This window comes from Arvicola amphibius, chromosome 6, assembly GCF_903992535.2.
Source record: "Arvicola amphibius chromosome 6, mArvAmp1.2, whole genome shotgun sequence".
NCBI lineage: Eukaryota > Metazoa > Chordata > Mammalia > Rodentia > Cricetidae > Arvicola > Arvicola amphibius.
The window spans coordinates 51,189,260-51,214,714 of NC_052052.2; the positions used below are offsets into that span (position 1 = coordinate 51,189,260).

At 38.4% G+C, this 25,455-nt stretch overlaps 1 protein-coding gene across 1 annotated transcript in view; it reads right to left on the reverse strand.

Annotated features, from left to right (window-relative positions):
• Positions 1 to 25,455, reverse strand: part of Hook1 (hook microtubule tethering protein 1) — a 45,221-nt gene that overhangs the window by 3,583 nt on the left and 16,183 nt on the right. Inside the window, exons 6-21 of the mRNA XM_038333775.2 lie at positions 22,610 to 22,677; positions 21,197 to 21,259; positions 20,177 to 20,260; positions 17,113 to 17,279; positions 15,666 to 15,806; positions 14,190 to 14,391; positions 13,399 to 13,509; positions 10,603 to 10,690; positions 10,466 to 10,526; positions 6,669 to 6,809; positions 5,039 to 5,132; positions 3,404 to 3,438; positions 2,811 to 2,893; positions 2,167 to 2,267; positions 658 to 759; positions 66 to 134 (exon numbers count right to left, since the gene is read on the reverse strand). Of these exons, the coding sequence (XP_038189703.1) occupies positions 66 to 134; positions 658 to 759; positions 2,167 to 2,267; positions 2,811 to 2,893; positions 3,404 to 3,438; positions 5,039 to 5,132; positions 6,669 to 6,809; positions 10,466 to 10,526; positions 10,603 to 10,690; positions 13,399 to 13,509; positions 14,190 to 14,391; positions 15,666 to 15,806; positions 17,113 to 17,279; positions 20,177 to 20,260; positions 21,197 to 21,259; positions 22,610 to 22,677 (1,610 nt within the window). The remainder of the gene's footprint in view (positions 1 to 65; positions 135 to 657; positions 760 to 2,166; positions 2,268 to 2,810; positions 2,894 to 3,403; positions 3,439 to 5,038; positions 5,133 to 6,668; positions 6,810 to 10,465; positions 10,527 to 10,602; positions 10,691 to 13,398; positions 13,510 to 14,189; positions 14,392 to 15,665; positions 15,807 to 17,112; positions 17,280 to 20,176; positions 20,261 to 21,196; positions 21,260 to 22,609; positions 22,678 to 25,455) is intronic.

Here is a 25,455-nt window from a genome sequence, read left to right on the forward strand (position 1 = left end):
TTCTGTTCTGGTCAAGGAGGTGATCGACAGGGCTCAATCCCACTCATAACTGAAATGCAACATACCTTGTTATACCAGGCAGAAACAATGAGTTTTTCCTCATAGTCACGGAATTTGGCTACTTTACATTCACTCTGAAAAAAAAAAAAAAAAAACGATTAAGACAATTAAAATATCAGAAATTGCCATAAAATATGGAAGACAAAGTAATTTATTTACTAACTCATAGGAAAAATGAACTTGTGAGGTATATAAATTAGTCAAAATGAAGGAGTGAATGATGCAGAACAGAATGAAAACATTTGTAGGGAGGCCAGAAAACACAGCTCTGCTCGACCTCTATGAAAACATTCCCAAAACAGCACCAGCTCTTAGCACTGTGTGAAAATAGTGCTCCTGTGAAACATTTTACCAAAAAACTAATAATTACAGACTCTACCATAAAACTGTACATGCCACGCCCACCTGACTTCATAAAAATGATGTAAATTGTAGTACAAAATGCCCTTAACAGCTAAGAACTCAGGGTTCTTAGCTCAGCAGGTCACACCACGATGAGCAAAGGTTTATAAAGACTGATCATGAGTGGCAAATACGACAGAGGTTAATTCCCAGGATTCCCGGGCAGGGGGAGGTGAGTGGCAGCGGAGGCTTTACCTCTAGAATCTCAATTCTTCTTTCCTTCTCGGCCAGCTGCTTTCTAAGTAGCATTATTTCTGCTGATGCTGGATTTAATTTGGGATCTAAAGTTTTTATTACCTGTATAAAGAGAAAAGTTATGTCCATTTTGTCTTTAAAAACATCAAAAATATAAGAACATGTTTTATAAAAATTGTAACATAGGCTCTCCACAAAGTCACTAGGCACTTACTAACAATTTAAAGAACAAGAGTGGGAAAACAACACCAAACTAAATCTCTCTCGTCTATGCATTCAGCGGCAGCTACTTAGCCTTTTTGTTATTTAAACTTTGAGCACTAAAGTTAGTTTAGCTTTTTGAAGTTAATTTCTCATTTTTATTTTGGGAGGAGACCTGGCCATAACCCCATACTCTGTTCAGAAGCCTTGTGCTTTCCACCTCGTTCCACATAAAAGGCAGCCCTGAATGAAGAGCTTTCACTGCTTCCTGGCTCATCTCTAGGCATCTGTCCACGTGTATATATGTGCACCATGTGTTTGCTCTGGACTTACAAAGGCCAGGAAAGATCATCCAGTTTCCTAGGTTCTAGAAATCAAATATATTTGCTTGTTATTTCTGAAACATAACTATGTTATATTCTATCTCTTTTTAGGTGTGCACTGCGGCCACACGTGTGAGCTCTCCCACTGAGATGCTGTCTCCAAGGCCTGGCCTACAGTACGCCACCTCTGGAGTCTACACTGCCTCTTCTCATCCACTAGCAGACAGTGGTAACCCGGGGCTGTGCTGAGACCTGATGACTGCACTGAGAGCCACGCTCACTCATGACTAGATATGCTAAAAGTAGGACGGAAATGGTCAGCATGCGAAGCCTTGAGATTTGCGGTTCAACTTTTGCTATGGCTTGTACTGACATTTTAACTAGTAAATATATGGAATCCAAATATTAAGACAAGTAAATATACTATTATTTTAGAGTTGCATCACCACGAAATTCCCTAATTACCAAACAGAAAAGAACGTATTAACATTCCAAGTTATTACATGGTATTCATGAAAATAAGTCTATGAAAACAATATTTCACAGATATTTGAACTAAACTACACAATAAGGAAAAGAAATGAACATCAGGGTACTGTTTAAGTCTCTAAAATGTAAAATAAAACCGAGTATTGAGACTGTCTCCAAAAAAAAAAAAAGGGTAAATAATTTCATTCATTTTGCTAAAACTCTGGTAAATTTTATTCTCAGCCAACATGCTGAGACTCTAGCACATAAGTAAAAGGGTTTATACCACAGTAGTCGCTTTCTTTAGTTAGATCACTACTGCCATTGTTGATGACGTCCCTAAAGTCGCATTTATCTGACACTAAGTCACCCTGCGTGTGCAGGACTCGCAGAGAAGATGGCAGAAACCTGACAGGTGGAGGAGAACAGGGGCTAGGCTCAGACACAGACCTGTGTCTGAACTAGGGATGACCAGAACATGGGCACAAGGAATCTGCTGAGCAGGTGGGTCACTCACATTTCTGGCTTTCTCCAAGTACATTTTGTACCTCTCCTCCATTGCTTTCATGTCTTCATCTTTCTTCTGAAGAGCAGCTTCAAGTTCACTGATCTTTTGGGCTATTTGTGAAAATAAAATTAAGCTGATGATCACATATTCAAAATACTTTATCCTTACGTAAAAATTGCACTTATCAAACTTATTTCTAATGACTGATAAGAGAGTTTCCAAGAAAAAGCATTTAATATCTTTTTAGTAATTTATTCTTATCTAAAACTTTTCAACTACAAGTAATGTATCCTCAACCCCTGTCGATAATTTAACCATTCCTACTTTCCTAGCAATTATGAGGAATGTGAAGTCTACTGTTAACAACAACCACAAGGACAGAAAATAAGACAGTATTGTTTTACTCAGATTCTAGATTATTAACTTGACTAGAATTTACAATGTTTGATACTCTTTTATATCAATCAGTTCACCTTACTAAAATTGTTTTGCTTTAAAATTATATTGTATGTAAATGAGCTTAGCTTTAAAAATTACCATGGTTCTTATGCATTGTGCACACAACACACTGTATAAAAGCGGATCTATTTTCTTATCTGCTTCACTAGAAGGGTCAATCCTGAGAAGTGTATCCAGATTTTACTCAAACTTACCATTCTGACTTATATCTGGCTGAAGGTCTTCAATGAGCTCCTGTTTCTTCTGTAATTGTTCATGGACTTCTGTTAGCTTTTCCCTAAGTAGTGGAGAAAGCATGTAGGTTGGTGTCAAACAGATGTTAGAATGAAAACTGGTCTTTGCCACAATAAGGTCTGGACTTTGGGCAAGAATCCGTCTGATCTTTAGTTTCTCATAGGTAAAGTGGGAACCTATTTACCTAACTCCAGGGTCTGCTGTGTAGATGTTAATGCACCTGACACATGGTGCACTCCAAAGCCTTTGCCTTTCCCTCAGCACCTCCACTTTCTACACAACTGAATGGAAAGGCTGTACAGCTTTAGCAGCACAGTATCAACTTGACTGATCCATAAATGTCTGCTTGGTTAAAGTGGTCAGATGATGTTAGCTGTTTAAAAATGCAGGAGTTGGCGGCTGCCAGGCATGAGCGATTGATCATGTCTTTTCTTGCCCTTGGTAGCAGTAGTGAGTAGTCTGGGCCTGTGTTTTCATTCACCAAGTCAGAAAAGACATTTTCCAGAAGCTTCTATAACCCTTCCCCTTTGAAATGGAACATCAGTTTACTTACATATGAGCTTCCAACTTCCGCTTTAGTTTGCTGGACTATAAAATTAAAAATAGTTGCTGTTAAGATGACTCACTTGAGAAGGATAAATTTCCAAACATTTAGATTTCTCACTTCTTTTAAAAGTATGTTATGTAAAAATAATCTTCAAAACATGTACTTGTAATAGCACAGTTTCTAAAACCTAAAATCTTAGGTGTATTTTCTACATCAAAAGGAGAAGGAAATGAAGTAAAGAAGAGAAACAAAGAAAGACTCTGCTTGTGTTTGGACACAATAAAAATAAAATGTGAACTGGAAGAACAATAGGAAATCCAAGCTGAATGTGACATATTGCAGAGTATCAAACATTTCAGTACCTAATTAACAACTATTGAAAAAAATACAGACTTTAATATTTTCTTATAAAACCTTATCATTATAAATGAAAGCACTTGAACATCAACACTAAATGAGACAACTGGATTTTTGTCAAAGACAAATACAAAGATTCAAGTTTCCTCCTTTAAAAGCAGTGCTTAGAACCACAGCAGCAGTTCTGTATCAACAGGGCACCTGCAAAATTCTGGTAACACGGAAATCAATACAGTAAAATCAAAACGTAAAGGAGCTGACAATCTTCAAAACACTGCAGCCCAAAACATAGTACCCCAAATAGGAGCCATTTTAAAAGTATTCCCTAACGTGGCTTAGTGACACCTGTATTAGAGAGGGTACAATACCATATATATGCTCAAATGAGATGTCACCATGCATGAGATGACTTCTATGTTCTAAGCCCCCCGGGAAGAAAGAGAAAACCATGTAAAGTATGAAAAGACAGAGGGAAACTCAGCCCTTTCAACATCAATCTGCCTTTCCCCTCTCCTTACTTCACAGCTTCTACCAATCTACCTTTGCTTTTCTTTTTCTTTCTTTCTTTTTTTTTTGACAGGGTTTCTCTGTAGCTTTGGAGCTTGTCCCGGAACTAGCTCTTGTAGACCAGGCTGGCCTCTAACTCACAGAGATCCTCCTGCCTCTGCCTCCCCAGTGCTGGGATTAGAGGTGTGCCACCACCGCCCGGCCAGATCCACCTTTTCTTTTCACCAACTGCATCTCTCTCAGTTCTTTTCTTTCCCATACATGGAAAAACTGCTAGATATTTCAAAATTCAGATTAAGTCAACTTCTTATCTCAGTCCATACTGTCTGAAATGCTTTGAATGTTGTGAAAGAAGGGAAGCAATAGAGACGATGTCTTCAAAACTGTGTTCCTGTCCTTCACACCTTTTCCAATTTCTGGAATGAGCTGTCAATTGGGATCACTTGTTCCCTTTTAGGAAGCTTTTTCACTTCTGAGTGCTGATTATTCTCATTTCTCTTTACTTCAGGACAAGCCTGGTTAAGATCCCTGTATATCTGTTGGATCTCACTATGAGTCAAGATGTAGAGAACTTAAGTACAGATTCCAAGCAAGACAGACAGAAATCACCTTATGATGCATATAAGCAATCTGTAAGACTTCAAGTTGGCAAAATCACTGCATCTATACACGGTATCTGAAGGTACCATTAATAAAAAAGGGTACATTTTCAAATGCAGATAAACGGGTAGTGGAAATTATTCGGGAAAATACATACAACAAATTAGACTCTCTTACACTCTCGCCTTCAGTCTTGGAGCCCTGTTCTTGTAACGACTTCTGGAGGTCCTCAATTTGCTGCTGCAATTCTCCAATGCGCTCTTTGCTCAATCTGTTGTGACATTGAGTTGGTATTTATCTACTCATATTTGAAGTTAAAGCATTTGTGGTCTATAAAAGTACATCCACGCAATTTAATAGAAATCCTAGCATAAATAAGGGCAAGGCTCTTATCTGTGACAAGCACAATAGGTAGAACAGGATGTCACTTCTGCAGAAATAATTTGGAAAGAACTTTTCCCCTCTTAAAGCATATACATGCACATACTGAATGAGTCACACATCTATCATTCTTTATCACCAAAAGCTGAAACCCTAGTATTTCCGGGGTTAGCAATACAGTAATAGTCAAGTCTCTTCAGAACAGTCAAATGTACCCTATTTTACTCACAGGAAACAAGGTTCAAGTGTCTGAACCCCAGCGGTCTCTTGACGATCTGGTAAAAGCTGGATAAACAAATCCAGCTGCACCCATCTCTACAGTGAGTATCTCCTTGCCAAGGTAAGTCAGAAGACGCTCAGCAGTCAGGCCTGCAGATGCCTTCAATGTGGAATCCAGAGCTTAGGCAGCTGTATAAATTCAGTGAGCGTCTGACTCCCTCCATCTCCACCTCCTTATCCATAGAAAAGGTGATCACAGTCCCTAATTCAGTGAGGATTTATGAACTGCTCGACAAAAGCGCTTGTATGTAACTACTATGTATGTATGTAACTACTATGTATGTATGTAACTACTATGTATGCGGGTGGAAACAGAGTTCAGCATAGAGCGCTCGCTTGCCTGTCATGTAGGCAGCCCTGGCAAGTTTGAAGCACAGAAGGAAAGACATTATGGAAGAATCTGACAGGAAATTCATAGAAATCACTCAAGTTTAAGTCCCACTTGAGTGGGACAAGGAAAGCACACTATTTGCTGCAAATACATTAAGCAGATTCCTCCTGTGTCTACAGCTGAATAGTCGGAACTTAAGTAACTTGCTGAGAAACAGCAACTGAGTTAAGCAGAAGTGGAATTCTAATTGACCACACAAACAAGCCTAGATTTAAATACCACATCATTTCTGTTTTTATGGAAGTATTATTCTACCACTAAAATACAAATTTCCTTGTCCAAGAATGACCAGTAATTTTTAAATACATAGGAATTTTTATGATAAGTTTTAGCTCACCAATATAAATCTTAATAAACATTTTCAATTTAAAAATATAACTTTTGATTTGTGTTAGGAATTATTTTATGTATTATTATTACTAAATTTTTTTAAAAAAAACTAAAAATTAAAAAATCTTGACTCTACAATCTGTGTCCTATCTATACACCCAACTGTAGGAGCCACTAAATCATTATTTACTCATTTGTTTTCTTTTAGTTGTGAGGCTGTCTAGTGAAAATCAAAAGTAAGTATCCTGGCTAGCCAAGTCTATTAAAATGAACATTCTTCATATGTTTTATGCTGATATCCCTGAACTAATCCTTTGAATTTTTCATAGGTAAGGATTACGGCAGTGAGAAACACCTGCTTGGCAATGTTACGTATTCAGACCCCAGTGCTGGTTCCTGCACATGACTCCTAATGGCAGCCGTCACCTTTGCTCAGTTTCCAGCTCGTTCATCTTGCGGTGCTTCTGTTCCAGCTGCTCCTGCAGCTGCTCAATGCGTTCATTCTCCGTCCCTTCCTGCTGCAGGCGAAGCATTTTGTTCTCATGCTGCAGTCGAATGAACACCTCTCTAATGTTAAAAAGCAATTTTTTCAAGTTTTAAAATAAAGTTCACAATATATTTTCAAATTGTTGCTACATTTATATATTTATTTTGTGTGTATAGGAATGTATATGTGTTTGTGCACACATGTTCCAGGGTACCCATGTAAATTAAAGGTCAGAGGGCAACTTGTGGAGTCAGTTCACTCTTTCACCACGTGGATCCAGGACAGAACTCAGGTAGCTAGGGCTGGCAGCAAGCACCTTAACCCACTGAGCCAGCTCACTGGAACCACCATGTTAGTTTAAGGGAGCTCCTATCTAATTTAAAAATATGATCAAAACTCTAGAAAGGTTTAAAGAAATACTGTATGTACTGAAAGGTCACATTCAAGTTAATTATGCAAGTCCCTAGATAATCTTCACTTTTAAATTTTAATAACCTCAGGAAAAGTAGTATATTTTCAGAATATATATGATAAAAAAAACAATTGTAAGAAAACATTTTGCCTAAAAATCTTAAATACATTTTTATGATCACTAATCTCTACCGTTTTTTGGGGGGGGTTCAAGACAGAGTTTCTCTGTATAACCAGGCTGGCCTTGAACTGCCACTGCCTCCCCAGTGCTAGGATTAAAGGTGTGTGCCACCACCACCCAGTTTCATATTTTTTTAAGAAAATCTTTTGTGTTTATGTACATTTTCATTATTCATTCATCAGCTGAAGGAAATTTTGTTATTTTCATTTCATAGCTATTTTGATATTGAGCCTTTTGGATATATGCCAAGCAGTGATTTATTTTTTACTTTATGAGATTATTTGGCTGTAAAGAAAAATGGAATCATATTTTGGTAAGTAGTCGAAAGAAAAAATATAAATGCTCCATTTCTCTTATTTGTACTTCCAGCTCTGAATCTGCAGGAGTTGAGGATCGACACCTGGAAAGACTCTAGGTATGGGAACAGCAGACCACAGGTGGTATGAAGTAGTAAATGAGAAAAATAGGGAGGGAAGTAAGCTGAAAGGGTTAGAATAGCACAGCCCCAGGGAGGGGGTGGTAACAGAAAGGATGTTTCAGTTGGGAGAATCATCTTATGATCACCTAAACTGTGGGAGGTATGTATTTTTTTAAATGAAGTTATGTCACTTAGTGTGATTGTGCTTATCCTTCCCCAAGAACCAAAAAGAAAAAAGTGTAGGTATAAGAAACCTCCTTTCTAGTTGCTAGTTAGAGGCATCTAAGAGACTCCTAACACAATCTAGGCTGTTGCTATTGCACTTGGTTGCCTCTCAGAGGTTGAAGGTAAGTCCCTGTTGTAGAACACAACAGGCACTTAGGACTTAAGAGGAAACCAGCAGAATTTGACCTGGAAGTCTCCTCCATAAGGACTAGATCTTACAGTACTTGAAGCTGCTAAAAAAGCTGCCAAGAAAAGTCATCGGGAGTCCTACTCAGCTCTGGTGCTTATAGACAACGACCAGCAAGGCAAGATACCCCAAAAGATAGCATATTGGCATTGACATCTTGGTAATTGGACTTAAGGTCCACTCAACAGAATCTACTACTGCCACTTCCCTAAATCAGTATAATCTTTAACTGAGTTCTTTTTTTTTCTTTTAGACAGGATCACACTATAGAGTGCTGATGGGCCTAAAACTCAAGAGATCTTCTGCCTCTGCCTCCAAAGCACTGGGATCAAAAGCATGTGTCACCACGCTCAGCTTTAAAATGCATTCTTAATACTTTTCCTTGTACCCAAACCTAAGTGTACCTCTTGCCCCTCAGCCAGCAAACTTCTGCAAATGCTGCAGGAGACCATTACAGGGAGCCACAGCAACTGACTGGGGTGCTGAGCGCTGACTCATGCACCTATAACACAATCCGACATCTTAGCTCCTAAAACAAGGCAGAAAAAGGGAAGGGAAGATTCCAAGAGACAGAGGATCAAGCTATGTCTGCTGAGAAATCTTTTATATAAGGACATAGAAGCTGCATGCATGGGATCTCAACTACAAGGCTGCCCAAACAAGACCTAAACAATGACAGCATCACTTGGATGGGGAAAATCTCACAAGATGTAGATGATACAGCCAATTAAAGACTGTTGGGAGAGAATCAGTCTTCTCCAGGAATGAACCTCTACTTGGTTAGTTATCCATTCCTAAATGGTCAGGCCCCAAAACAACACATACATATCAGCAACAGTAAATGGACGCAGCAGGCAAGATTTATTTATCTGTGTAAATATATATATGGAGATAATGGGTGAGAAGGGTACACAAAGGGGTGAGAGACGGGTAATGGTGTAAACAGTAAACATGATATTTTTAAATATTTAAAAATTTATTGTTTATATAAAGGTCTTAAAGTACTTTTCATATTTATATTCAATGTAATTTTCATGCTGATATTAAATAGGAAACTTATACTTTCTCTCTTTTCCAAATCTCATACACCTAAAATAACTACTTTCAACAAATCTAAATTTTGTTTTAAATTACAAAAGCATCACTCTATAAATTAAGCTCTACAGCCTTTGAAAACTGATTTTAGAATGATTGACTCAACAATAAAGAAAATGATTCTTGATTTACATAACTACTCTGAGGTTTGTTAATGATACTCCTTTTTGTTTTCTTTATACTTTTATAACTTGAAATGAGTTACTTAACTTCTAAAGCAAAGCAGCTTTTGTTATATAAATTTTAGGCAGTAAGTTTCTTTTTTAACAACAAAGCACATGAAAGCTTAGCAAGAAAAAGTCAGGTTATAAATTTAGAATGTTAGTCGGATGTTGCTTCTGATGTATTTTTAAACTGCTGTGTTAGTAAGTATAGTCTTATCTATAAAGCTTAAATGTGTCAGAGAGAATTTCAGTATTATTTGTCTATATTATCCTAAGAAAAAGATCTCAATTCTGAAAGGCCACCAACTGTTGGATTCTATGTATGGCAGTAATGTAAGGCAGCTGGTGCTGGTCACCTGGGGTGAGGTCTCGGGGCAGGGAGGACGGGAAGTAACTGCTACTGGGTGTTGGACAGGCCATGGGGGTGCAGTGACAGAGGCTCTAACTTCCAATAGTAACGGGACGGTCAGCGACAGTGACAGCTCTGAGTACTGTAAGTGATGAGCTTAAACTACACGAACAATAATCTGAGTTAATAAATAAAACCTGACTTGTGCCAAAGCATAGAAATAATATTTTACAACTAGATAAGTAAAATGCCTAGAAGTAAATCACCATAAACAACCAGGATAAAAGACAGACTGAGGGGGATGCCTACATTGGTATTTTGTTTAATTTGCCCGCTACTACTACTACTACTACTACTACTGACAATGTTTCTATTTTATTTCACTCACAGGGATTTGAATGTCATATATTAAGAGTTTTCCAGAGTTAAAAAAATAAAAAAATATTTTAATAAAATACAGGCCTTGTCATAAACACTAGACTGTTACTCTGACAATTATTAACATTTTAATTATGATATATTTTTTAAATTTCTCAAGTAAAGATAACTAGAGAAAGTTGTTTTCAGCTCTATTATAATAATAAACTTTTATTAAATAATAAAACTTTTTAATTAAAGTTTTAATACACAAGTAAATTTTTTATAAAGACAGACTAAACCAACTGCACTTGGACTATAGGTGTGGTTTTCAGTCCGGACACATTACCTGTACTCCACTGGCATGATCTCAGCAGCGAGGGTCTCATAGCTTTTTGTAGCAGACACATCTAAGCAATAGAAATCAGTCAGTGTGTCATCAGTACTCAATCACCAGAGAAGCAAATGTCAATCTGCCCAACTCACCAGCTTGGTTTAGGTGATCTTGCTGTGCTTGTGAGCACCGTAGCTCCTCGTTCGTCTCTTTCAGAGTGTCGCGCTGTTCTATCAGCCTCTAAAAAAAAATTGTTATATCAGCAGTTACAACCCTAACAACAACCAGGAGCCAGCAGCTCTGTGTGCGTGTGTGCGTGTGTGTGTGTGTATACTATTATTAATGTATTCCAATGTGTTGGTGTGAGTGCACTATTATTAATGTATTCCAATGTGTCGGTGTGAGTGCACTGTTATTAATGCATTCCAGTGTGCAGGCTTCACTCTACCTATCACACAGCCTATGACACGGATGTACCACAACAGAGTCAGGTACACTGACATAACAAGGACAAGACAGCTTCAATAAAGAAAGAAGTCTTTTAATCAAATACTGCTGGAACATCAGACAGCAGCCTACAAGTGAGTAAGTTGGACACTACCTCACATCATGTACAAAATGGAGCACAGACTCATGTGAAAGAGCACAAAGAGGTAAATAAAAAACAAGAGAAGCGAACAGCTGTAACAATGTACATGGGAAACTTTTGCAGCAAGCAGGACTATAGTGAACTTGAGAAGACAACACACAGAATCAGAGACAACATTCAAAAAGTAGTTATCTAAGAAAGGACTTGCATCCAGAGTATACTTTAAAATATCCTTACAAAGTAAAAGCAAATAATTAAAGTGAATCATGCAAAGGATCTTAAGAACCATAAAGTACATCTACTTGCACAAGGTCCTTAGCCATTACGGAAATGCAAATAAAAATTCACGTTCACTAGGATAGCTAAAATAAACTAAAACGATAGAAAAGTGTTGGCAGGCACATAGAAAAAGAGATTAAATATACTTATTGTAAGGCAGTATGCCATCTTCCTTAGTATGTACTCCAAAGGAATGAAAAACACCACATAAAAACGTGTGAATAACCAGAAGCAATATTCATAACAGCCCAAAGTGGGATGAGTCCCAATGTACACACTCTGATGACTAGACAAATGAAACACGCTGTATCAACACAGTGGGCAATAGCTAACAATTGACAGTATACCATATGAAGCGTGAGCTAAACTAATCATAAAACTAGTCATGGCACTGCAGGTTCAGACACGCCAGGAAAATGCAAAGACAGCAAGAACATAAACAGTTGCTGAGACTGATGGAAAAAGGCCAGACTGTATGCTACCTGCTATGTAAAGAATTTCTTTTTGGAGTAACAGTATTCTAAAACTTGATTAAAGTAATGGTGGCACAATTCTATAGATATATACTAAAAACCTTGTGTGATGGTTTCAATTTTCAACTCCACTGAACCGAAAAATGCCTAGAATATCAGCAAAAGCGCAGCTATGAGGTTGGCGGGGGTGGATCATAAGGGTTCTGAACTGATGAGTAGATTAATTCTTGGTGGATTCACATGATGATGGTATTAGATGGTGAAGAATCAAAACTGAACCTTAGAGGAAACAGATGGCTTGGGTCATGTCCTTGGGGACTTAGCTCTTGTCCTGGTCATTTCCTACACTCCTTTCTCTGCCTACCATCCACCATGAGCTAAGAGTCTCTTCTTCCAAAAGGTCACTGCTTCTATGGAGTTTCACCCTACCACAGGCCTGCCAAAAGAACAGGCCATTATGAATAAAGCTTCAGTAACTGATAAGCTAAAATCTAATTTCCTGTCATATATAAATTGGCATTTATTGGCATCCTGTCACAGCAATGTGACCACTAAATGGCACCCATGGAACCATATACTTTAAAGTAGAAGACATGGAATGTTCCTACATGCTAATAAAGCTGTTGACGGTCCTTGCTTTAAGGCAGTTGGCTGAAAATCTAGAATTAGAAACACGCACAAACTGAGGACTGTGGCTGTGACGTCACTGTCTCTCCTGGCAAAGCTCACAGGACTGAATAAAGAATGTGTGAGCATGGAGACTGCTTTCTGTTATGTGTTGTCTTCATTTCTATCATCAGTGTTTCTCACTTTCACCGCAGAGGTCTTAAACTTTCTTGGTTAAATTTAGTACTAAGAATTTCATTTATTTTGTATCTATTGTCACTGTGACCTTTTCACAATTTCTTTGCAGCAATCTCACTAATGATGCATTAAACGGCTACTAATTGTGTGTGCTGATTTTGTCCTACAACATTACTAAATTTATCAATTGAAATTCTTCTCTAGTACTCTATATAAGAATCATATATTTCTAAAATGTCTAAGCCACCCCAAAGTAGTAAAGATTTGGTGCAGTCTCCATGGAAGGAGTGATAATAACATTTACACAAAAGAATGACTGGGAAAAAGCTGTAATTCCTATTAAAGTACAGACATCCCAAATACTCGTAGCAATCCTGAACCAAGCAAACAATGGAAGCGTCACAGCACTCGATATAAAACTGTACTGTAGAGAGCAGCAACCAGAACCAGAACTGGCAAATACTCAAACCGACTGAAATGGGACGCGAATACCAAAAATAAATCCAGGCCTTTACAGTCAGATGATTCTCCATCAAAAGAACAAAAACTTATACACTGGAGAAAAGAATGCCTCTCCAATTACTGTTGTCCCTGCTTAAAAAAAAAAAAAATCAAGCAATATCTCTACTGTGTACTAAGACAGCAACTAAAAAGGGATCAAAGACTTAAACATAAAGCATTCAACTAGAAAATCACTTGGAAGAAAATATGCTGAGGATTCAGGTTAATGGTTCAGGATTAGGTAAATCCAAAGCAACAACAACAACAAAAGGACATATTTCTTATCGAACATTTATGATCACCTCTTTTTCCTTGAGTAAAGCTTCATGTTTTTCTTCAAGCCGCTTCATCTCAAATGCTAGTGTATCTGCCCTTTTAGACTCCAAGGACAACTTAGTGTGAAGGTCCTGAACCTTTGGGAAGGAAAAAAGTAAAGCAAAATAGTTCATGAGACTCCTCAGCTTTCAGGGCTGAATTGGTAACAGATTTTTTAATTCTAAGTATTTAAAAAAAACACATCAAAAAAAAAAAAAGGATGACATAAAACTCAAGAAACAGATTAAAATAAGTCAAAAATTTAAAAGTAGGCTTTATTTTAATAATTTTCTAGGTTGTTTGATAAATAGCACAACAGAGTATTTCAAGAGAATCACTGTCTAGGGATTTGTTCAATTCCCAAAACACTGACAAACAACTGAAGCTCAACATGAAAAACTGAAGATATCCGAAGGCAGTAAAAAAGGTGAAGGACATAGGTAAGCCAGATTCTTTTTTTTTTTTTTTTTTAAGACAGTGTTTCTCTGTGTAGCTTTGGTGCCTGTCCTGGAACTAGCTCTTGTAGACTAGGATAAACTCAAACTCAGAGATCTGCCTGCCTCTGCCTTCCGAGTGCTGGAGTTAAAGGCGTGTGCCACCACTGCCTGGTTGCAAGTCGAATTCTTTAACTGTCACCTAAACTACAATTGTAGAAAGAAGAAATTCATCAGGAGCATACAACTTACTACACTCAACACTTTTGTATCACTGAAAAAAAAAATGAAGCTATAACACTGAACTTTTAACTTCATCAATGAGATACGTAGACAACTCTCACCTGGCGTTTATAGGTCTCTAGCTGTGCACGCGCTGCATTGGCCTTCTTGAGCTCCTCTTCCAAGCTCACAGTGTTGTGCATGTACATCATATTTGTCTCCTGTAAAGATTTCACCTGCTTGCGGAGGTCATTTAGATCTTGTAGCTTCTGACGATACACCTCTACTGTTGACTCCAGTTTATTTGCTTTGTCTGAGGTAGCCCTGAATTAATAAAACGTGTATGCACACATATTTTGTTCTAGCTGTGAAATATTCAAACAATAACAAAAATATAAGCCTAAAACCATTTCAAGTCAATATTTTTGTTGTAAAGTTATCAACTATTAAAATACTTCAAATTTAGACTTTTAGCAGAATCTATCAAAATGTATGATTTGGTACACATGACTAAATTCTGACCTATCTGCAGTTCCCAGTCAAATTGCATATATCATTTAGCAAACAGTTGTAAGTGTTCGATATGCTTACAAAGTTGAATCAATGGCTAAATTTGTCTGGCAAAGCATTTTCTTTAAAACTGTATTTATCTGATTAACTAGGCTTAAAGCAAAAACAAATCAAAACAACTCTGAGATTCCAACTTACACCTGTAAGAATGGCCAAGATCAAAAACACTGATGACAACTTATGCTGGAGAGGTTGTGGAGTAAAGAGAACGCTCCTGATTGCTGGTGGGAGTGCAAGCTGGTACAACCCCTTTGGATATCAGTATGGCACTTTCTCAGAAAATTAGGAAACAACCTTCCTCAAGATCCAGTCATAACACTTTTGGGTACATATCCAAAGGATGCTCAATCGAACCACAAGGACATGTGTTCAGCTATGTTCATAGCAGCATTTTTTGTCATAGCCAGAACCTACAAACAAGCTAAATGCCCCTTGACTGAAGAATAGATAAAGAAAATGTGGTACATTTATACAATGGAGTACACACAGCAGAAAAAAATTATGACATCTTGAAATTTGCAGGCAAATAAATGGATCTAGAAAACATCATATTTAGTGAGGTAACCCAGATACAGAAAGACAAATATCATATATACTCACTCATAAGTGGTTTTTAAACATAAAGCAAAGAAAACCAGCCTATATAGATCACAATCCCAGAAAACCTAAACAACATGAGAGAGACATACATGGATCTAATCTATATGGGAAATAGAAAAAGACAAGATCTCCTGAGTAAATTGGGGGCATGGAGACCTTGGGAGAGGGTTGAAGGGGAGGGAATAAGCAGGGGAGCAGAGAAAAATGTAGAGCTCAATAAAATCAATAAAAAAACAAAAAGAAAAAAAAGAAATGAACGTTATTACATCTTTAAATGCAGTTCTAATTAATGAACACAGAAAAGGACCAGAAGTCTAAACAAAAAGTGATCAATATATAGGGATAATAAGAGTTCTGGTAAGACTAGAAATCATTCAAGTTATCTGACCAGTAGCTTAGAAGCAGCACGAGCGCCGGACAGGCCGTACCTAAGAACATCTATCTCATCTTTCAGAGCTCTGGTTTCCTCAGCAAGGCTTGTCAGCTCATCATTCCTGTGCTGAAATTCAATCAGCTGCTTTTCAAGTTCCTCGCAGTGAACACGGTAATCATCTTTTGCAGCTTCAAGCCTTAAAAGAAATAATTTTTAATATAGTTTCATCCTTTGTCTTCTCATTTAGATTTGAAGTTAGTACGACATACTTAAATTCCACCTTCAGAAGAGGAAAAATTCAAGTAAATTTTAGCCATTAACATTGCAACACAAATGAAAGGTACATAATGCTCTCAGTTTTCACTTTACCTTTTATGCATATCTGGTTCTAAATGAAATTTTAATTGGCAAAGAAAAATAAGGATGTATAAATACTGTAATTTTTTAAAAAATATATGATATGTAAGGAAGTAAAATATTAATTATAAATAGATTACAACATATTAAGGACAACCAGTTTAGGGCATATTGCTGTGTCACAAAGAAAGTACTCAAAAGAAAGATTACATTTAAAGGATAAATGTGACTGACTTGGTCAAATCTAGGAGAGCAGCACATCAAAACAAAGGATCAAAGTGACAGACAGCATCCACTGAGTAAGAATCAGTTAATGAAACCCTGGATTCCATTTTGGACAGGAAAAGTTATAAAGAAAATGAAATAACTGATTGTATCTGAAAATGCTTGGTAGTTTAGACAGCAACATTGTGTCAGTGAACAATCCCCTTATCATCACCACTACCTTATGGTTTGCTGATTTTAGGAAACACCCGCTGAAGCTTAGTGGGGGCCGAAGAATCTGCATCTCTCTAAAAATCTGAGTAACTACCATGAATACTGACTGTGATAAGCAGAGAAAGTGCTATAATAATAATACAACCATAAAACAGCTGTAAAAGACATATAGGAAGAAGTTCCATATATCCTGACAACTTTATTTTGCAAATTTGAAAGGATATGAAAATATATGTAAGGTACAATCAAAATGCTTGTCCTAAGGTCTTGGCACAAGGCTCAGTAGTCTGCCTGTCAGAAACAGCCAACCTTTACTAAAGGTAAGAGCCTGGGCTGTTTATTTTAAAGAGCAAAAGGTTAGCATGAAAAGCATTTTTAAGCTTAAGATCTACAACCTTTCATTACTGTTACCTTACTCCTGTGGACACGCCCTCTCCAAGCCTCTGTGACCCCTCCCCCAACTTTTACTGTCTCCAGCCAATATCTGGCTTATATCGTTGAAGTCCTTGTTTTAATGTGCATATCCTACCTGGTTAATCTGACTGAACCCTGCAAGGAAGGCACTACTGACACCATTTGGTACTTTTGTTAGGTGTACTTTAATCAATGTCCTAAGCATATATAATTTTCAATTATTGGCTATTGATAATTATGGCTCTTTAGATATTAGTTTAATAAAACTCAGTGATTTCTACTAAAAATACTACCTGTAGTTTTCTTCTTGTAATTGTTCTAGTTGCAACTGTGCATGAAAATACTTTCTCGCAACCATTGTATTTGGATCATCAAAAGAGCCATCCAACTGGTCAAGCTTTTCATTCATCATCTCATTCTCAGAAACCAGTGAATTCTTCTCATCCTGAAGTGCAGTCACCTGAGAAAGAAACATCAATAGAAAAACCACCACTGACAAGCTGGGAGTTCTGTACTCTAATTCTGACTGAGGGATGAAGCAGTTTGACCAACAGGTAAGTTTTAAGGATTCTTCCACACTAGAATTCTGAGTACAGGAATTTTAGAATAAGAGAAATCAAATCAGTGTTTCTAAATCTAAATTTGAAGTTAAACAGTTTGAGGTCTAAGCTAATTTTCAGGATGCAGTCATTCCCTCAGCCTAAATTATCATTTTAGGTTCACAGTAGAAAATAACCACAGTCGGGCTGGAGAGATGGCTCAGCGGTTAAGAGCATTGCCTGCTCTTCCAAAGGTCCTGAGTTCAATTCCCAGCAACCACATGGTGGCTCACAACCATCTGAAATGAGATCTGATGCCCTCTTCTGGCCTGCAGGCAGACACACAAGACAGAATATTGTATACATAATAAATAAATAAATAAATAAATAAATAAATAAATAAATATTTTTTTAAAAAAAGAGAAAATAACCACAGTCACATATCCTAAAGACAAGCATACTTGGTTCAAGAATCAGCTAAGAAAAAAAAGCCAGCTAAAATGTTTTCATGTGGACAAGGAACTTGCTATTTTGTATAATGGGTAAGATAAATGTAAATGTAAGTGGGTACTGGTAAGACAGCTCAGTGGGTGAAGGAGCTTGTCATCCAAGTCTGCTGGCCTGAGTTCAGTCTCATGGGGGAAGGAGAAACCAAGTCCTGGAAGTTGTTCTCTAAACACACACACACACACACACACACACACACACACACACACACACAGTATGGGAGGGACTTCCACTGAGTACAGAGGTTAGAGGTCACTTCTGTGGAGTCAGTGGCCTCCACTGTTACAGAGGCTCTAAGGATTGAACTCAGGTCCCCACCTTTACCAGCTTAGCCATCCACAGTCTCCTTGACTTTATTCTCTTCTCTGGAAGCCTCTCATAGTTTTCCCTTGGTGGAGTTCCTAAACTAATTCCTGTTTTGAAGCTACCTAATGGATGAATCTAACCCTTTAAAAATCAAACAATGCTTCAGTTTGCTTTGTAAAACAAAAAAATGAGAAATATGGACAGTGTGAGAATATGGCACTAGGTGATAAAACACACAACAACAACAACAACAACAACAACAACAATTTTCTGTTCTAAAGCCAATGTAGTCAGCCATATTTGTCACATAGGAAGTTTACTGACTACCTCCTTGTCACAAATAAGTGATTCTAACACCAAAAAAGAGTATGACCCTCAGAGTAGAAACTTAAGTACTTACGTAAGAGATGCTAGAGTTATTTAAACACGATAGGGTCAGATTGAGACAATGAAAGAATACAGATTGAGGACCCCTACTCTGAGGATTTCAGGTTTTGGAATATCTGCATAAACATACTGAGATAATTGGCACAATAATGACATACCACTAGCACAATGAAAAAGCCCCATGCTCAGGTTGAGTGGGCAGCACTGTAGAACCAGCAGAAGCCACGGCAGCACTTAAGTAGCAATGACCACATCATCTACTAATGCTAATTACTGCACTAGTGATGCTATGCTCTGATTAAAATGTTATCATATGCTCTTTTTGGATGATTTTAGTTTTGTTTTGAGAAGAAACACCAGGAGCACTGAGAGAGCAGGAAGTGGGTACTCCCTGAGGTAAGGAGGAATGCTGCTGCACGGTTTGCAAACGTTTCCTCTGGAGCCATCCACTAATCTGATTTTCATAACTGACAAGTATAATGTTACAAAACATATCCAGCTCGAAACCGTCACAAGACATTTCATGTGATTTTTTTCAGTGTTAACATTTTAAGCACCATTATTAAAATCACCTTGATTCAGTCACAGCTCTTTTACCATCAGTTAATAAATGAATATATGGAGCCTCACTATCAACATTAAAAACTTCTAGGGGTATGGGGCAGAACCTCAGTGTTACAGAAAAATTTACAGAGACATGGTTTTAATACTCGGCAGTACAAACACACACAACCTATGCTAATCTTTCCTGTTTTATTGACAATTCTTTTTTTAAAAATATTTATTTATTTATTTATTATGTATACACTATTCTGTCTGTATGCCTGCAGGCCAGAAGAGGGCACCAGATCCCATTACAGATGGTTGTGAGCCACCATGTGGCTGCTGGGAATTGAACTTAGGACCTTGGGAAGAGCAGGCAATGCTCTTAACCTCTGAGCCATCTCTCCATCCCATTTATTGACAATTCTTAAGGTTTAGACATACAGTAAGATGAGACATACTTTCTCACTTGGTGAGTGAGATCCTTCAACATCACTACTTTGTTCCTATCATCTCGGAATCACTAAATACATTAAGTTCCATCCTCAGAGTACTTGGATACAAGTATGCCACACCTGAACAACTATGTCTTTACTCAGTGGGTTCCCAAATACTTGTTCATGCCACATTTGTTTAATAATAGGAAATACATAAGACATATTCATACACATGACAAGGCAAACGTAAGTGGCTACATACATACATATATGGACATATAAATGAACCAGAGAGTTAACTTTATTAAAAGGGTCATGCATCATTGAACAGAACATTAAATTATTTCATTTAATATTCAAAAATGACTATGCAATGGTCGTTTGAATTTTATAAAATTCTAACTGAATCCTCATATATTAATTAGCTGAAATTTTCCAATTGGCATGCTTTTCTCCAAGACTTATCAAGTCAACAATTTTCAAAGCAGAGAAAAATACTTATAAAACTCCTGTTTAAATGTTAAAGAATCATTTTAATGTCTCTTCCCTGAAATGCAAACCAACCTTCAGAACAGGTTACTAGTTTTAATTATTTAAATTAAAGAGAACCTTCTCTGCTCAGGTTCCCGTGTCCATACCTGCATATCCAGTTCCTGGCACCTTTGCTTTAGCTCTTCCTTTTCTGCTATGGCTTCCTGAAGCTCTTCTAGGGCCCTTTTAAGCTGAAACAGAAAGCACCATTCTCAGTAAATCAGGCTGAGTGGACCAGAATGTAAATTCTTCTATCAACATGTGTATAGTGGTATTAGAAATCATGATTGAAAAAATCATCTGTTAACTAATGAGCCTTCATGTGTTGCCTTGGTATGACATTTACATAATATAACTAATAATTAAAGATAAGGTTCCATAGAAATAAACTTTATGAAAATTCTTGGGATATATTTTAAAGGTTATTAGAGATTTTACTTTTTAATTTCATTGCAGAAAATATGTTTAAAAAGTATGTTTATTTTTAAACAAAATTTCCATAAGAAATCAATTTGAAATACTCTTTAAGATATCTAATATCACCCCAGGTTGTGGAGTAGGGAGCCAGAGGTTTACAAAAGAAATACCTAAAAATGCATTTGACCTCTCTTCAGCCTTTTCCAGGACCACCCTGATTAACTATAGGAAAGGGAGAAGGGGAATTTTATACTACATAAAAAGTGCTCTCAACAAGATCCTGAGTCTTTGAGCTATTTCTTTAATCTTAGAGAAAAGGACAGAAGTGTGTGTGTGTGTGTGTGTGTGTGTGTGTGTGTGTGTGTGTGTGTGTGTATCACTGAAACCATAATAAAAATTTTAGAGATTTTTAAAAAAATTATCTACTGTTTAATAGTGTAACCATGTAGAACGGGCCACACAGCTAGTAACAGGCCAGCTGGAACATTTAGTGCCACTGACTCTTGGAAGAGGATCACAGAAAACACTAAAGCTATCACTACTTACATTCACTAGAAAACACCTAATAGTATCCAAGTGGGATCTTACTGCAAAGCATATTCAGTTCCACAAGAGGGTTCGCTGCACGTGATTTTAAGTCTTGTAAAAATAGCTGGTAGGGGAACCATGCCACCATTGCTAACTGTCTCCTCCCACAATGAAAGTCTTACCTGTTGCTCTAATTCTCCAACGGTGTCACCTGCAGGAGAGTTCACTATTTCTTTACTCATCAACTAGGAAATTAAAACAGCAAAGTTAAGTGCAATGGTGCAATGTTTATGAAAGTCTCTTCACTTGAAGTATCATAAATTGACTTATATTTAGCTTTCTCTTGCTTTAATTTAAGGAACGTTAGAACATTGATCACAAAAAAAAAACTTCATTAGAGGTAGAATCAACTAAGAATGTTCAAGCATATTAGTGATAAGATTGAGAATAAATTACAATGCAAGTTTTAAGAGACATTACTGACTATAAACACAAATATATTTTTTAAATAGGGGATTCTTAAATTTCTTTTATTTTGTACTTTTTCTAGTCAGTGTTCTTATGAGGTAGACTAAGCTGATTTCAAGTTTGTGTGCTCCTTCAAGAGCAATGATTACAGAATATACTATCATGCCCCTCTTAAAAATGACTCATATATCATAAACTAATGCTTTTCACCCAAGACTTATAACTGGAATTAAGAGCCAATACCCTTCTAGTATGTCTGATATAATTATAATCTTAAATTCGGGTTATTTGACTCTGAAATCTCAGCCTATAATTCTAAATGCACAATAGAGATACACTCGGTTTTCAACCTTCCTAATGCTGTGGCCCTTTTTAATATAGCTCTTCACACTGTAGTGACCTCCAACCATAAATTTTCATTGCTACTTCATAGCTGTAATTTGTCTACTATTATAAATTGTATTGTACACATCTGTGTTTTCCAAGGGTCTCAGACAACCCACAAGGTGAGAACCACTGCACTAGTGTCGGGAACACTGGCCTAGCTGGCAGGAAGAAGAGAGGAAATAGAAGGTTCTACATGCAGCAAAGCTCATTATTTTGCTTTATTATGGTACTGAAAAGAATTTTTAGAGGCTGGGGATTTAGATCCATGGAACAGCATCTGCCTAGCAATCATTAGAGCCTGGATTTGGTGCTGAGCTCTAAATTTAAATAAAATTACTTTAAAATGCCAACTATCAGGTGACTTAGAATTGGGGTTCTAAAACTGGGCTTGAAGACTTTTGACATTTTCTAAATGTTAAAAAATTTATACATAGTTTTTTTTTTTAATTTATTATGTATACAATATTCTGTGTACATATATGCCTGCAGGCCAGAAGAGGGCACCAGACCTCATTACAGATGGTTGTGAGCCACCATGTGGTTGCTTGGAATTGAACTCAGGACCTTTGGAAGAGCAGGCAATGCTCTTAACCTCTGATCCATCTCTCCAGCCCCATAGAATTGGGGTTCTAAAACTGGGTTTGAAGACTTTTGACATTTTCTAAATGTTAAAAAATTTACACAGTTTTGCATAACTTGGTTTAGCACTTTCATACTCGTGTGAATGCGGTATCACTTACCTCCTGAATTGCAGTCATGACCACATGCTGAACAGATTCTTCCAGGGTCATTATATTTTTAATATGCTCTACAAATAAAAAATTAAACTTTAATTAAAATTAAATTTGTTACATATAATATCTTAACTACCTAATAACCAAAGTGTGAAAATTAATTAACCATAAATGATCTTTCATGCAATACACTAATTCACTAGTATGTCCATTAAAGGCAAGAAAAAAATTTCTACCCTTAGTAATTTAAATTTTAAGCCAAAGAAGAAACCCTTTAATTTATCTTAGTGAAAGAAAATAATACTACAAGTAATATTGAAACAATTTATAATAACTATCCAATTTCAGATCCAGAAACTTGGATTGTACCACCTGTATCCCAAAGGTACATATGCAGCCTCTGCAACACCTGCTTAGCATCCACTACTTCTCACGAGATGCTTAAAGCTTTCCACAAACACATACAGTAAGAAGGTGATTCATCCAGGCAGGAAATGTGGGACCTTAAAGAATGCTTCAGATATCTGTAGACTTAAGTCCACTTCAACTGTACGTTCTTACCCAACTACTGTCCTTCAATGTATCCAATATTTGTGTTTTACTGATTCTTTTAAACACTCCTGTAACTCCTCTAAATCTTCCTTTTATTGTGATAACTAAGAGTCTGAAATATTATGGTATGCACTTGACCACTAAATGCTAAGGAGAAAAAGAATGTACCAAAGACATAACGGTTTCCTTTAATGTTCTGAAGGGTGGAATGTTTCAAGTTTGCTGAAATCTACAAAAACAAAAACAAAAAAACAATCTTCGCCAAGTCCCACAGCACCTTGATGCAATTGTGCTCAGGAGGGTGCTAGCTACTCCCAGGCCAGGCTGGGCCCTTAGGGAGCAGGAAGACATCTTGCCTACAGCACCAGGCAGTTGGATCCCATTATGATGAGCAAATATGTGGGAGAGAAATGGGAGAGAAGCAGCAGAATAGTTCATGTGATGGGGAAAGCGGCAGAACAGAAGAAATGAAGATGGTGAGGAGTAGGCTAATGTGGGAGACCTGCTTACCACCCAGGGTTATGGTGATGTCCAGGTCCAGCCAGCTGACAAGAGCCATATCTGGGTCTGTGGTCCTACCGCAGTTAGGGTCTATATGGACATTCTTGGCCCATGTTACCACCAAAGGCCACAGGGATGTCCAGTGTCTCGGCTGCCACCAATGGCCACTGCTGGAGTCATGCTGATCTGGTTGGTCTGTGCTGCCTACAAGGGCCATGTCTTGGTTCCTATGGCAGCCAGAGTCTGTGCTAATATCCGTGGCCCATTTTGCCATCAAAGGCCACACACAAGCCTTGAGTCTGAGCTGCCACCTGTGGCCTTGTTGTTGACTGAAGGCTGTGCCACAAATGGAGCCATACTGGTCTGGGTGACTTATACTGACACCCCAGAGCCCTGGTGTGTACAGGCCCAGGCTGCTGCCAAAGGCAATGTCTGGGTTCACGGCCCTACAGCGGCCAGGGTCTGAGTCAACATTTGTGGCTCTGTTGCAACCAAAGGCCATTTGGTTACCTGGGACCATGATGGTGCACAAGGGTCATGCTGCAGGTGGGGTCACACAGATCTGTGTGGTACATACTATTACCATGGTGCCAAGGCTGCAGCTGGGAGACATGTCTGGGTCCCTGACTCTACAGCAGCCAGGGTCTGGGATGACATTCATGGCTTCTGTTGCCACTGAGGATTGTGTGGATGTCCAGGTCATGTTGCTGTCCAAGGGCCATGCTGAAGCCAGGGTCATACAGATTTGAGTGCCCTGTGCTGCTGCTCATGTCCATGGCTGTAACTATTAAAGGCCACATGGAAGCCAGAGGTCTGGGGCCATGCTGCCACTGGGGCTGTGACAATTTGTGTTGCCTACACTGCCACCTGGGGCAATGGTGACCTCCAGACCTGGCTGCTGCCAAGGACATGTCTGGATCGGTGGTCCTACAACAGTAGGGGTCTGTGTTGAAGTCTGAGGTCTGTGGTACCACCAAAGTCACACAGAATCCCAGAGTTTGGGCTGCAAACTGTGGCCTTGTTGGTGTCTGGGGGCCATGCCACCACCAGAGCCATCCTGATCTGAGTGTTCTGATCTGTGTGGCCAATGCTTCTACCCAGAGCAAAGATGTTGTCCAGGCCTGAGTTGCTGCTGAGGGCCATGTCTGGGTCCATGGAGGTCTGTGTTGATGTCTGTGGCCAGTGTCACCTCAGGGGGTCATAGGCCATGCATGATGAAACCAGAGGGCCAAGCTGAGCCAGTCCTGCCCTTCACTGGCCCTGGGAAAGCAGACCTTGCCTCTCTCTCTCTCTCTCTCTGGATACTGCAGCAAGAGAGCTGGCCCCTGCACTGGGAGATATGGGCCCCCTCCTCACCACAGATGAGGGAAAACTGATTCTGATGGCATGGGTATAGGGAACCTGGCTCTACCCTCTCACCTCAGGTGGGTGGCTCCAGTGGCCTGGACTGACCAGCTCAGCTACCACCCATGCCTACATCTGGGTCTTAGGTTAGCCCACCCTAACATCTACTCCACCTGATGGAGCTCATGAAGGGACTGGTCGTATGGAACCACACTGGCAGGATCTCCAGGACTCGGAGCAGTCATGGGATGTCCCAGAGTTTTGGTGAGGATCCAGTGATGATGATGTACCAGAAACTAGAAGCCTTGAACCAGACCAGTGACTCATTTCAATGAACATTTGCTAGTAAAGCAGACTGGACAAAAGGGTACATAAACTATGTCACACACCGCTCCCAATGCCACCAGGACAAATGAAGAGGTGTTAGAGAAGCAGGAAAGATGGAGAATCAACGA